The sequence below is a fragment of the Crotalus tigris genome, unplaced genomic scaffold (genome assembly GCF_016545835.1).
Source record: "Crotalus tigris isolate CLP2741 ecotype Arizona unplaced genomic scaffold, ASM1654583v1 scf7180000017775.1145084777:2100578, whole genome shotgun sequence".
NCBI lineage: Eukaryota > Metazoa > Chordata > Lepidosauria > Squamata > Viperidae > Crotalus > Crotalus tigris.
In genome coordinates, this window is record NW_024096626.1 from 1528682 (window position 1) to 1543869 (window position 15188).

General features: G+C 41.1%; 1 protein-coding gene across 7 annotated transcripts in view; it reads right to left on the reverse strand.

Moving 5' to 3' along the window:
* Positions 1 to 15188, reverse strand: part of TBK1 (TANK binding kinase 1) — a 192797-nt gene that overhangs the window by 132981 nt on the left and 44628 nt on the right. Inside the window, exon 22 of one of the 7 annotated variants that reach the window (XM_039342197.1) lies at positions 11419 to 11466. The exons of the other annotated variants lie outside the window; for them this stretch is intronic. Coding sequence (XP_039198131.1) covers positions 11459 to 11466 — 8 coding nt within the window. The 3' untranslated portion in view covers positions 11419 to 11458. Of the gene's footprint in view, positions 1 to 11418; positions 11467 to 15188 lie in introns of those variants that run through there. 7 annotated transcript variants of the gene reach the window in all.

A 15188-nucleotide genomic window follows, 5' to 3' on the forward strand; every position in this document is an offset into this window, starting at 1 on the left:
GAAAGCCATCACTGGCACATTTGAGAATTTTTGGAAGTACTGCATGGGTGCATATTCCGAAAGCAATCAGAAGAAAGGGACAGCAAAAGGCAAGAAAGCTCAGGTTTATGGGCTATGAGCCAGGGTCAAAAGGATATCGCTTTAGCGATGGAAGTAAAAGAATTGTAATTTCAAGGTCTGCTAATTTTGCAGAACAAAATTGGGACACAATTAATGCAAATTCTGGGTATGTCTCACTTAATGATGGTGAACTATTTAACGACAATAACTCATCTAATGATGGAAAAATGATTATTGAAGATGTCAATGTTCAGGGAGGAGAGGCTGAACGAGACATAAAGCCAGATAGACTTGAGACACAGGAGCAGTTAATACCACCTAGGTCAGAGCGATGTAATAAAGGAATTCCACCTGACAGGTATTCTGCCAGCAAGGTAAAGGTTTGCAATGTGTGGTATGAGCCAAGAAGTTATAAAGAAGTATTGGCATTACAAAAAGCTGAACAAGAAAGATGGAAGGAGGCCATGGATAAAGAGATGAAATCCATGGGAAACCATGAAGTATTTAAATCAGTGACTTTGCCACAGGGAACCAAAACTGTGGGTTGTAAGTGGGTATGTAAGAAAAAGGTATTGCCAAATAATGATGTACAGTTGTTGCAAGAGTTAAATATTAATGTAAAAGAATCTGTAAAGATATTTGAAGACAATGCTGCCTGTATAAAAATGGCAAAAAACAGCTAGTAACTCCGAACCCGACCAGACACTTTTAAGAGCCTATATTAGGACTTATTTAGTGGTGATACGAGCGGCAAAATGTTCGCATTTTTCCACACTTATTGTGTCTGCAATCTCGCCCCACCGCCGTTTAGGGTGACCCGTTCCCTACTTAACGTTCGGGAAGCTGGGGAGCCCTTACAGGGTAGGGCGGAAGAATTTGTGCAGTTTCTATCAGACAAAATGGCTCGGATTCGGACAGACCTAGACTCTGATTGGGCAGGGCCTTCTGAGATGACCGGGGCAGGTCTTAGCCCAGTTTTATGGGATGAATTTGAGTTGGTGACCGCTGAGGATGTTGACAGAGCGGTGGGAGCGATGAGCACCTCCACTTGTTTATTGGACCCGTGTCCTTCCTGGTTGGTCTCGGCCGCCAAGGAGGTGACATGAGGCTGGCTCCAGGTGTTGATCAACACTTCGTTGAGGGAGGGGTCTTTCCCGCAACCCTTGAAGGAAGCGGTTGTGAGGCCCCTTCTCAAGAAGCCTACCCTGGACCCGGCTGATTTAAATAACTTCCGTCCAGTCTCCAATCTCCCCTTTTTGGGGAAGGTTGTAGAGAGAGTGGTGGCGCTCCAGCTCTGACGGTCTCTGGATGAAGCGGATTACCTAGCCCCTTTTCAATCTAGCTTCAGGCCCGGCTTCAGCACAGAAACTGCTTTGGTCGCGCTGATGGATGATCTCTGGCGGGCCCGAGACAGGGGTTATTCCTCTGTCTTGGTGCTACTTGACCTCTCAGTGGCTTTTGATACCATCGATCATGGTATCCTTTTGCGACAACTTGGAGGGGTGGGAGTGGGAGGTACCGTTTTACAGTGGTTCTCCTCCTACCTCTCTGGCCGATCGCAATCGGTACTGGTGGGGGGGCAGAGGTCAACCCCGAGGCCCCTTGAATGCGGGGTGCCGCAGGGGTTGGTCCTCTCCCCCCTCCTATTTAACATTTACATGAAGCCGCTGGGTGAGATCATCAGACAGCACGGGGTGAGGTTTCATCAGTATGCTGATGATACCCAGTGTCAGAATCCAATTATATTTCATCTTTAATTATCAAATATAGAAAACCCCAATTCTGCCTTCTCTGGATTCTGCCATAAGAGGGAGAGAAGGGGGAGAACAAAGGGGCTTTATGGCCCTCACTTCCTTCAGTATATTTCTAAGGAACTGAATGTGTTTATTGCAACCTCAAAGAGTTTGAATGTAGTTAGCACCAAAGAACCTTACCATAACAAAGGAGGTTATTTACCTTTCATGTAGTTTATCTGAAGTCTCCATCCAGACGGAAGAAAGAAAAAAAGGGGTGGAATTGTGATGCCTGAAACTATCACTGGAAGGGGGGGTGATTGAGTGGGACTACTGGGGAACCCCTTAAAACCTTGAATTGGAGAGCTTGGACCCCAAGTCCTGTCTAGCACGCCTGCAATCACTTCTTCTTAATAAAGGATTCCTGTTGGAAGAATTATTCCAAGAGTTCTGTCTTCTTAAGATGCAAAGTGGGGTGGGTCCTTACACCCAGCTATATATCTCTTCCCCGAGCTCTCTCAGTGAAGCGTCTGATGTGAAGGCCCATTGTCTTGAAGCCGTGAGGGTCTGGATGGGGGTTAACAGACTCAGGCTCAATCCTGACAAGTCCGAGTGGCTTTGGATGTTGCCTCCCAAGGATCATGTTAACTGTCCAGTGTTGACTCTAGCAGGGGAAAATATACCCCCTTCGGAGCGGGTTCGCAACTTGGGTGTCCTCCTTGATCCACAGCTGAAATTGGAACATCATTTGACGGCTGTGGCTGGGAGGACCTTTGCACAAGTTCGTCTGTTGCACCAGTTGTGACTCTACCTGGACCGGGAGGCTCTCCTTACAGTAACTCATGCCCTTGTCACCTCACGCCTGGACTACTACAACGCACTCTACATGAGGCTACCCTTGAAAAGTATTTGGAGACTACAGTTGGTTCAGAATTCAGCCACGCGAGTGATAGCGGGTGTTCCTCGGTACACCCACGTTACACCTATCCTCCATGAGCTGCACTGGTTGCCTATTGATCTCCGGGTCCAATTCAAGGTGTTGGTTATTACCTTTAAAGCTCTATATGGCTCAGGGCCAGGCTATTTGCGAGACCGCCTACTACCTCATAGTTCCCTTCGTCCGGTCAGATCTCACAGGCTGGGCCTCCTTCAGGTCCCGTCGGCCAAGCAGTGCCATTTGGTGGGGCCACGGGGGAGGGCTTTCTCTGTGATGGCGCCCACGTCTTGGAACCAGCTCCCCCTGGAGATTAGGACCGCTCCCACCCTGTTGGTTTTCCGCAAGCTGCTTAAGACCTGGCTTTTCTGGCAGGCCTGGGGTTTATAAAATCTGACCCCTGGATGAATGTTACTGTATTGTTTGTCTTGTTAAGTTATATTGTGTTTTTATTGTTAACCGCCTGGAGTCCTGCGGGAGTGGGGCGGTCTATAAATTTTAATAAATAAATAAATAAAATAAATAAATAAACTGGTGATGGTGAAGAACAGAAGTAAACATGTAGACATTAAGTATTGCAATGTCAGGGAAGCTGTAAAAGGAAAATTGATTAGTTTACATTATTGTTCTTCTGAGGATAATTTGGCAGACATGATGACTAAACCATTGGGTGGTGTTCACTATGGAAAATGTATTAAGTTAAAAAGTCTGATGTCTCTTCCTGTCATGAAGGGAGGAGTGTTGGAATATTCATGAGCAGGAAGAGTCATGTGGTAACTCAGTCAGCCAATGTGAAGAAAGTGCTACTGAGTCTGTGCAAAAAGAGTATTGAGTTCCAGTCTCAGGTTTGTCTCTGTATCTCTCTGGAAGAAGTCTTCATTTGTGCTATGTTGCTGTAAAGAAAAATGTATGGTATTGTAAATATTTTGATATAAATATAAAGAAGTTATTTTGAATCAGCTAAATGCAGTCAACTGTGAGAGCTTTTGATTTATTTTTTCACAACAGAGAAATTAAAATTCTCTAACATAACACACTTACAAAAGAATTCAAACTGCAGCACAACCAGTTCTACAAAGAGAACAGCAGCTGGAATGCATTTTTCTGGTTTAACAGCTTTCTAAGCCTAATGGCAGATCACTTTTGAAATTTCAGAAGTTTCAAGTGGTGTTCTTTATATTACATAGAGATGTTTGTGTTCAAATAAAGGAGTAAATCCCTCCCCCTTTAGCCATATCCAAACAATAAGTGTGGTTAGAGTAACCTGAGACGTAGAATATTTTTATCTGAAATGGGTAGTATAACAAACTGAAGTATAAAGAAATTTTAGTTCTATTATGATTCAATGAGTATGCAATTTGTGGCTACGTCGCTGGCATCCGCCTGAATTACAAAAGGTTTGTTGGTGTCAGGATGCCTTAGTACCGGCTCTACAGAAAACAGCTTTTTCAGTCTCTTGAATGCGGCTTGGCATTTTACTGTAATTTTAATGGTTGGCTCAGGTTGGGTTTTCCCTCCCCCCTTGTTTTCAATAATCTAGTAATTGGCAATGCTATTTGGGTGAAGGAGAGAATAAACTGTCAGTATAAGTTAGCGAACCCCAGGAAACTCTGCAATTGTTTTCTAGTGTGGGGCGGAGCCCACTCTAGCACTGCTCAGACTTTCTCAGGGTCCATTTCTATGCCATCTGGGGAGATGCGGTATCTGAGATAGTCAATTTTATCCTTATGGAACTCGCACTTAGAAAGTTTCGCATAAAGGTGAGCTGCCCATAGTTTGTTTAGGACTGCTCTGACCAGTTTGACATGCTCGTCCATGGTCTAAGTGAATATAAGGATGTCATCCAGATAAACGAGTTCCACCTTGTACAGGTGCTCCCTTAGCACATCATTTATCAATTGCATGAATACGGCAGAGGCTCCTTGCAACCCAAAAGGTAGAACCCGAAATTGGTAGCACCCCAAGGGGCAATTAAATGCTGTCTTTCTTCCATTCATCCCCCTCCTTTATTCTGATTCGGTAGTAAGCTTCCCTTAAGTCCAGTTTGGTGAAGATCTTCCCTTTCGAAAGGTGGGATAACATGTCTTTCATGAGAGGCAGAGGGTATAGATCAGTGATGGTGAACCTTTTAGAGACTGAGTGCCCAAACTGTAACCCAAAACCCACTTATGCATTGTCGGGTGCCGGGTGGGTGTGGCCCATTGGCTGGGGGTGGCAAATTAGGTTGGCATGGCCCATTGGGTGGGTGTGGTTGTGGTGGTAACGGCAGACTGGATGGGACTAAAAAATTCAATCAATCAATTCCAACTTTGCAAGATCTTTTTTTTCCCCGCGAGTTGAAATTGACTGATTGAACCTTTTTTTTTTTTGCACACGGCTGTGGAAGCCTAAAGCGAAAAGGTTTTACAAAACCCAGCTGAAGGCCTAGGACTGGGGCGACGGCGTGTGTGCCCACAGAGAAGGCTCTGCATGCTGCCTCTGGCACCCATGCCATAGGTTTGCCACCATGGTATAGATTGCTTTCACTTATTGCGTTTAAAGCCCTATAATCGACACAGAGGCAAAGAGTCCCATCCTTCTTCTCTTGAAACAGCATAGGGTGGCAGTTTTCAGCTTTGCCAGCTGAATGAAACCCCTTTCTAAATTTTTATCTATGAATTTCTGCATTTCCTCCAATTTTTGCGGGCTCCTGGAGTACAATCTAGGCTTGGGAAGTTTTGCGTCCAGTCTGATTTCTATCGCACAATCCGTGGGTTTATGAGGCAGCAATTCATCAGACCTTTCCTCGCTGAATACTTCAGCCAAGTCTCTATACTCCTCTGGTATTTCAGGTAGTTCCTTTCCCCCCCCTACCATGGCTTTCTTGGTCAGGGCTTCCCTTAGTGGGGGCTGGGCTGGTGCCTTGGTCGACTCTCTTTTTGGGGATCTAAACTCTGCCGTCCTCCAGTTCACCTGTGGGTTCCACTTGGCCAGCCATGCCATGCCCAGAATTATGGGGCATTCCACACCAGGGGTTACCACAAATGTTATAGTCTCTATGTGGTCCCCCAGGGTGAGTTGAACTGGTAGCATTGATAGGGTGGCAGGCATCCGCCTTGCTATGGACCCATCTAATTGACTGAACGAGATCGGTTTCTTCAGCCTCACCGGAATTCCTAAATTCCGCACTAACGTTGGGCTTATAAGGCAGCAAGTGCAACCAGAGTCAATCAATGCCCTGACTTCTATGGCTTCGGGCATGTCAGGGGCTAACAACTTTACTATCCTGGTGAGGGGCACAATGGGTCCACTTACCAGGGGTTCATCCTTGGATGAGTGGAATGTCCCTCCTGTGTGGGCCAGAGTTCTCTTTCCTCGCGGAGCAGAGGTGGGGAACTCGACGGCTTCCATGCCTTTCATGGCCATCTCCTTTGTCTTTGCTGGCAGTTTTCCGGGATTCCCAGCTGGGACCCAATCAGGCTTTCCATTCGGGGTGCGAGATCAGCATTCGGCAGCGCGGTGCCCCTCTTTCCCACATTTGAAACATCTGGTAGTTCTTTTGGTGGTTGATGATTGCTTTGCTGGCTCATGGGTCGGCTCCGATGGTGACTTTCCCCACAATCTCCCCCCTCTGCGTTGCCTCTTGGCCAGGTCAATCTTGGCTTCCTCAGCCAGTCTTGCAGCTGATGAGGATCTCCCCAAGGCAGGCATCACAGAGGTTATAATTCAATCCATCTTTGAAATGGCTGAGCAGGATCTCCTCTAGCCAATTCAGTTTGCTGGCCAGGGTCCGGAATTCCTGGGTGTATTCCGCCACTGGTCGTCTACCCTGTTTCACCATCTTTATCCACTCCCTGGCTTTTTAATCGGCTAAGGGGTCTTTGAACCGGCATCTGAGGGAAACCATGAATTGGTTGAACTTCAGTAGCTCCGGTGCATCTGAATCGTGGAGGTCTACGACCCAATATGCTGCAATGCCATCCAGGGCTGCTTGTACGATGCGAATTCTGGCTTGGTTGGCTGGGATGTCCTGGTCGTATTCCTCCATATAGTTTAGCACCTGGGTTAAGAAAAATCCCAGCCACCATGGCTCCCCCCGGAACTTCACATCTAGCGGTGAGAACTTCTGGATGGATCGGTGTCGGTTTTTTCGCTTGTGTCACCTCCCTTCTCTGTCTGTAGTTTCCATACTGCAGGGGGTGGCTGCAGCAGCAGTGACCATGGCAGTTTCAATAGTTCCTTTGGATGGATCAGAAGCCTTGGGTCGGTTTCCCCTTCATTGGCTCTCCTCCCGGATCCCAGGCAGATGGTACCCCGGTATGGTTCAGCTTTCTCCTCCTTCATGGAGTCAAGGGCTATTTTCATCATGCTGATTGCCTGTTCCAACAATCGGCTGAAGTGCCCTGGGCGATCTTTGTCCTTGCTGAGATGGAGAAACTTTCCATCTCCTCCTTCCAGCCCGGCTGGTGACTGCCCTGTCTGGCCTTCTTCTCCCAGTCCTCCTTCCTTCCAACACCCATCGACCACCTGGGCTTGTGGCGACGTTTTGTCACCACCTCCTCTTCTGAGGAGCTCTAGGATCTGAAGCTGGAGTATTTGCAGGGGTCTGCTTGGCAGGAGGCTTCCCCACCCATGGCAGGTTCCTCTCTCTCTATTCCGTTGTCCGACATGATTTGCCAAGTCTCCCGGTAAGGGCTTTCCTTCCGGGCTATTACTGCAGATCCTGTCTAATGTCAAGGCCCACTTCAGAACCTCATCCTAAGAAAGCAGAACTTGTGGAAGCAGTTTCTTCCAAAAGGAACTTTTATTAGGAGAAGCTGATAGCAGGCATAATAGATAGGATCTGAGGGTTTCCCGCTCAGATGAATAGGTTAAAAGTGTCCCAAGCAAACCCCACCCCAACAGTTCATCCGGTCAGTTCAAATGGGCCAATCCCCAGGTGTTAAGTCAGTTTTGGGAAAAAGCTGATAACTCCAGACTGTCTCAGGCTTGTACCAATGTTTGTTGGGTCTTCGCACCTTCCCTTCCAAAAGAGGAGATAAGCCAGTGCCCGGAGGTACATTTCTTTCTCTTCCCCCGAGGTGACATCAAGGGGAAAGACAGTTCAAAGAGCGTGTATGCGGAGGCAGCGAAAGAATTACATTGTAGCGATAAACAAAGGAACAGCCCACAACGTTTTCCCCTCCCTTCCAGGAGCATGGCAGAACCCAGAAGAATAGAAAGAATAAAGTTAGAATTAGAAAGAGCCCCCTTAGGATGTGGGTTCTGACACCTAGAATGAGCTTTGTGGTATACCTTTTTTACTTTTTAGTGGGATGATTATCTATTTTTTAATGTTATATTGTAAATCACTTGGAGTCATTTTGGAATGTAGTATATAAAAAGTTGCAAATATAGATGCACAAAATAGGAACTATAGCATAAAAAACTCTAAATTGTTGTAAGACAATTATATGGTAATTTCATTTTGAGCTGCCATTTTATAGGATTAACATTTTTATTACAGCATTTTTTATTTTTTTCTGATAGAAAGCTTCAGCAAAATCAGAATACAATGTTCCATTTAAATTCATAGTAATGTGGGATGGAATATACTGAGGGCAGAATGCACCAGTTGAATAATTTTATTTATTTATTACAGTACAACCATTTGTACATTGTGCAATCTCAAGCTCATACAATAAAATACAATACAAGTGTTAAAAGCTTGCTATGCACACAGGCAAGCTTCTGGTTAAAATCCTTACAATTCAGTAACTTTAAAACATATAAACTAAAACTAAAATCATCAAAAATCTACATTAAACAAAAAAGCTTGCCAAAGGCAGGCCACCAATATTCACATATCCATCAGAACATGAATATTAACACAACTTTACAATGTGTACTGGTAGGAGAGGAAATATATCTCATGAGGGTAAACTATTTTACAATGCATATTGAAAACCTGATGTTTTCAATCAATGAAGAGATATAGGTAGTCCTCCACTTACGACCACAATTGAACCCAAAGTTTATGTTGCTAAGTGAAAAATTTGTTAAGTGAGTTTTGCCCTATTTTACGACTTTTCTCACCACATTTAAGTGAATCACCGCAGTTCTTAAATTAGTAACATGGTTACTGAATCTGGTTTCCCCATTGACTTTGCTTGTCAGGTCACAAAAGAGGATCACATGATTTCGGGACAGTGCAACTGTCTAAATGTGACTCAGTTGTCAAGCATCCAAATATAAATCATGTGACCATGAGGATGCTGCAATGGTCATAAGTCATAAGTGTGAAAAGTGGTCATAAGTCACTTTTTTCAGTGCCATTGTAACTTTGAATGGTAATTAAATGTACTATTGTAAGTTGACTATCTGTACTTTAGAAAGCTAAGCTGGTACTGGCATTAATCCCTTAGCAGAGTTAAGAATCTGTGAAATGGCCATAATAACAGTCAGTTAAAGAGGCAAATTTCAGTAACATCACCAATTATTTGGGAGCTGCTTTAGAAAGAAAACAGAATAAGCTCTAGGACAGCTTGCTACAGTCCTCTCACTGTGGCAAACTCGCCATGGGACAACTCACCATGGCCAACTTGCTGTGGTACAACTTGTCACAGAAAATTCCACATGGAATAACTCAATGTGATAAAGGTTATCCTCCACTGTTTCTTTGACATTGTTTCCATTGACAAAAATGGGAATTATGTCGAAGAAACAGTGGCAGATAACATTTATTCAATTATCATACATGGAATTTTCTGTGGCAAGTTATCCTGTGGCAAGTTGGCCATGAGAGCTGTCCAGTGAGTTGGCTGTGTCGAGATGACCACATCAAGTTGGCAATGGTGAGATAGCTGCGGTGAATTGTCCTATTCCAAACAGAATACAATGGGGAGCAAGAAGTAATCAGTAGATTAAAAGGACAAATAAGGTGCCATGTGGTTCAAGAAAGTCTATGCGGCCTTTAAGGACAAGTTATAAGGAATCCCCAGAGAAAAGAAAGGATGATCATTAAATACAATTCTTCCCTCCAGGGAATCCATGATAAAGTTTACAACTTAAGTAAACTGTACTTCACAAAATGTCTTAATTATATTTTTCATACTGAATCAGGGAATTCACTGGAGAAAACAATTATGTTGGGAAGAGTTAACGGTAAAAGGAAATTAGGTCATCAAAGAATACAGCTGGACGCTATGAAAATTGACACCAGCCAGAGCATAGAAAAACTCAAGTACTGCAAGATCAGAAGATGTGGAGAGACCTGGCCTACAGAATCGCCAAGAATCAGACTTGACTTAATGGATATCATCATCATCATCATATGCAGGAAGTTTGGAAGGATCCACATCATTCTACTCTTCTTTATCCATAAATGTAGACAGTGAAATTGTGAGCTGTATTGGTTGCACTCTCTTTATAGCCAGGTCTCTTTTTTACTTAGCTTTTCAGTAATGTCACCAATTATTTGGGAGCTGCTTTAGGGATTGCTGACTTAGTAAGTTAGCTGGAAATACACTAGAATAGTTCAAGAGTCAATACTTAAAAGGCTGAGAAATAACTTGGCATGAGCTTGGCATGAGCTTTTCTTACAGTATTTATAACATAAATGTTTGTTTATTATTGTTATACTACAGTTATCCTGTTCTTTTTAGCAAAATCTTTTATTGCTTATTCTTATAACTAAATATTACAGCCAATTATACAACTTTATAGTCTTGCTATCTTTATCTCTTTCATCTCTTATTTTCATGCAATAAGCTTGCTCTCCACCAGTGTTTTCTTATTCTTGCAACCAAATATTACACAAAATTCCGCAACTTTAAAATCTTGCTATTTTTCAGCTCATGTATTTTCATGTAATAAGCTTATTCTCCAACATGTTTCACTGGTTCTTTTTTCTACACAAACACTGACTGCTTTGCTTGTAAGGATCAAAGTAGTGGTGAAGATTTGGAACAGGTTTTCTACATATAATGAATTCTGTTCTTCAAAAATAAAAAAATAAATCTGTGTAAGTAAAGATTGGGTTTCTACTTTTTGAAAGCAGATTCTGAAAGTGTTAACTTTTTCTTTCTATTATATTGTGTCTATCGGAAGGGAGAATATACACTATGTTTTGTAAAATGAATTATCTCATCTCTTCATTATATAAAAATTATCAAGAATACAGGAAAAAGGATTTTACCCCTTTCAGTGTGTGACAACTTATCTCCAAAACATCATCCTATAGCAGTGGTTCTCAACCTGTGGGTCGGGACCCCATTTGGGATCAAATGACCATTTCACGGGGGTCGCCAAACAACCCAGTCCGCCATTTTTCCCCCTTTTCCTTAGCTGTGCTACTCCCTTTTATTCTATTGGCTTTTGAAAGCCAATAGAATAGACTCTCTTTAATAGAGTCTAATTCTATTGGCTTTCAAAAGCCAATAGGAATTGTCCAGGCTGTCTCTGCCCTGCTGAGCCCACCAAAAGTCCCATTCTGCAAATGGTGCTGCACCAGTTGAGTAGTCCTCGACTTACGACCGGTTGAGTAGTCCTCGACTTACGACCGGTTGGGGGGTCGCGGCATTAAAAAGTTGAGAACCACTGTCCTATAGCAAATATGTTGGAATATTCATGAGCAGGAAGAGTCATGTGGTAACTCAGTCAGCCAATGTGAAGAAAGTGCTACTGAGTCTGTGCAAAAGGGTATTGAGTTAGAAGCTGAATTTCCAGTCTCAGGTTTCTCTCTGTATTTCTCTGGAAGAAGTCTTCATTTGTGCTATGTTGCTGTAAAGAAGAATGTATGGTATTGTAAATATTTTTATATGAATATAAAGAAGTTATTTTGAATCAGCTAAATGCAGTCAACTGTGAGAGCTTCTGATTTATTTTTTCACCAATAGAGAAATTAAAATTCTCTAACAGGTTATGGGCCCAGAGCTTACTAAAGACTGCATTGTAATTTAAAGCTGGAAGAAATTGCCTGTGTTTAGAAAGTATAAGAACAAGGCAGAATTAGCAGAATGGCTGTAATGGAATTTAAGGAAAGCTGTGTGCCTCGTTTGGGCCAGAAGAATTACATTGTATGGGCTGCAAAAATGGAATGTTTGCTGAAAGCTAAAGAGCTGTGGTATATTGTAGAAAATCCACCATACGTATTTGCAGTTGCTGATCAGAAGAGACATGATCAAGCAATGGCTTATCTCATCTTGAATTTAGATGATGAACAATTTCTAAATGTTGCAAATTTAAAGACTTCAAAGGAGATTTGGTTGAAGTTGAGAGCTGTGCACGTGAATGTTTCTGCATGCAATATAGTGCAATTGTCAAGAAAACTTTACAGGGCCTGTTTGCAACCAGGTGAATCTGTGGAACAGCATTTAAATAAAATGCAAAGTTTATTTTTGGACTTAGAACAACGTGGGATTAAATTCCCTGAGTCCCAGAAGGTTTTATTGGTGTTGAACAATTTAGATAAAACCTGGGACACAGTTTCTGCAATATTTGAGTGTAAAGAAGAGCAAGACTTAAATTTTGAGGCTTTAAAGGCATGTTTGCTTAATGAAGAAAAAAGCGCCATTTTAGAAGCAGCCACGAGGAGAAATTCCTGAGGAGGGGGTCCAGACTGCAAGTCTCCGAAGAAGAAACATTTTGCAAGCAGAGAGCTAAGCAAGAAAAGAATTGCTACATTTGTGGAAAGACACATCTGAAAAGAAATTGTTTGCAAATGAACTATTTGCAGCAAAGGACATTTGTGCAACCAAAAAGGACTGGTTTGCAAAAGGAACATTTTGATGTTGCAAAAGTTTGCTATAGCAACAACAGAGACAAGTGGCTAATAGATAGTGGGGCAAGTCAAACAATTGTTAATGACTCTGAATTATTTTGCAAGTTTGTTCCAGTAGCACAAGAAGCTGTGGCTTTGGTAAATGAAAGCAAAAGTCATTGGAAGAGGCAATGTAAAAATTCCATATTTGGAATCAAAGTTTACCAATGTGCTTTGTGTACCTGAGATGGAACATAATTTGTTAAGTGTGTCTAATTTAGACAAACAAGGTTTTGAGATTATTTTTGTAAATAGGAAGTGTCTCATCAAAAGGAATGGGAATATTTGTGCAGAAGGCATAAAGGAAGATAATCTATATGCATTGCAGGGACAAAAGGTTCAACATTCCCATATATTTAAGAATGTTGCAGAGCATGATTCATGTGTTCATCTTCTACATAGAAGACTTGGCCATGCAAGCTTTAAAGTTTTGCAGCAAATGCAAGATTTTGCAGAAGGGCTAAATTTGAAGGGATGCAAAACATATTTGGACTGTGCAGTATGCAAAGCATCGAAGAATGGATCTCGATTTGTATTTTAGAAGGGATACCCAAAGTGATAATATGTTTATCTAAGATTAAATTGGACTATGATAACTGTAAATTAATAAAGTTCAAAACAGGATTAGGATTTATAGAAATGAAATGTAGAAATGGATTATTTTAAATATGTTATATTATTTGAGGGAAATAGAGAGGGAACATTTAATGTATTTACTCGAGGTATTATATGATTTTGTTTCTGGATGATTGATCACCCAACCACCATGGTGTGTCTTGAGCATTTTGTTGTACAAATTAAAAAAACAATAACATTTTTTATATATAAAAAAAGACAGGTGCAGAGAAACATGTACTTTAAGTTTCTGCAGAATGCAATTTTACATATACTGTATACAGACAGCTCCCAGTTGCAGTATAAGCATTATAGCTGTTTTCACACATGAATTGTCTAAAACAAGGGAGATGCTCTTTTCTCTATTGTATTTTAGATAGCGAACACTGGAGTATTTAAGTTAGGCATTTCTGAGCACATTTATTGCATTATTTGCAATGATCAGTTGAACAAAGCAAACCGAGATGCCACATTTTCTGCAGTGACATTATTACTCAATTAAATCTTTTGCAATCTTGTGGTTAGAGCTTATGGCAGTAGATATAGCATAATAATTAAATGGATTTTGCTAGAACAATTCTCTGCATCTTTCTTAAATCTCTACTTTGTTCCCCTTAGATAGATTTGCATGCCATAACTCTGGAGAAAGGAGAGATACTATAGTGCTGAAAAATAATTCACTCACAAATATATTTAGCTGCAACACAAAGATAACAGTCATAATTGCACTGAATGTTGCAACTATTATACTTTTATATAAGTATATAATTATATAATATAACTATTATATCTTTTCTTCTGTTCAGTCATGTTGAGGCATAAGGTTAGAAACCAGGAGACCATGAATAAGTTAAAAAATATAATAATAAAATAATTTTCCTGTATTACTTAACTTTATGATGCCAAGTGCCCATCTACATAGAAATTGGCTATTTTATTTTGTTTTTTATATAAGCTCCACTGAAAGAAACAAAATATGCATAAAGCTTCAAGCCACCAAATTTTGAAATAGTGTCAAATTAGCTAGTCTGTTCCAGAAGTGATTCAAAACAGATTGATATACCACCCTTGGATACCTGACAAACAGGAAAACAAGTTATTGCTGAAGTTAACACGATGCCATTAGCTTGGCTTGGTTGGCCTGCAAGAATTAATCACTGGAAGTCCACAAATATTTTTGTAGACTAAAGTCTAGACCTATTCAGAATCAACTCCTATAAGACTTAGTAAACTCCCAGTATTTTCAGTGAATTAGTTCTAAGCACGTATAACCATGTTGTCTGAATCCAACTCCATATGTTGGGCATCTGCATGAAACATATTTGTGCAAACCTGTTTTATTTAGGATGACCAAATCTTAATACAGGTAGTCCTTGACTTACAACTAGTTGCTTAACAGCTGTTAAGCTACAATGGACTTGAAAATAATTACTTGTAATCTGTCCTTGAAGTTATGACTGCCACAGCACTCTTAGTCACATGATCAGGAGCATTTACAATCAGTTGCAGCATTCTGCAGTCACATGAACAAGTTTTATGATGCTTTTTGCTGTTTTGGCAAAAAAAAAATGCCCATTGGATCAATTGGATTTGGACTTACAGCCATATGATTCATTTAATAACTGCACGACTTACTTAATGATCACAATGACTCATTTAACAATCATCATAAAGAAGTAAAAATCTAACGTGGTCATTAGACCTATGACTGAAATGACTTATAACTAAAATTCTGGGCTCAGCTGTTGTTGTAAATCAAGGATTACCTGTATGACTGTAATAAAAAAGGAAACAATTTTCTAATATTTTATTAGAATGTTTGAATGATCGGAATCAATATATTGTCTGTACCAAAGCTGTTTATTATGAATCTGCATATTATAATGTTAGGAGTAGGATTTAAAATTATATTTCAAAACACATACTAACATTTTAACAAGAAAAATTAATATGATTCACTGAACACTAAGAGTGTTGTCTTAAAGAAAATAATTTTAAAATATTACAAGTTTGCAATTCACTTGTGATTTACCAATTTAGCAAATGAAGGCTGAATTAACTCTAAGTG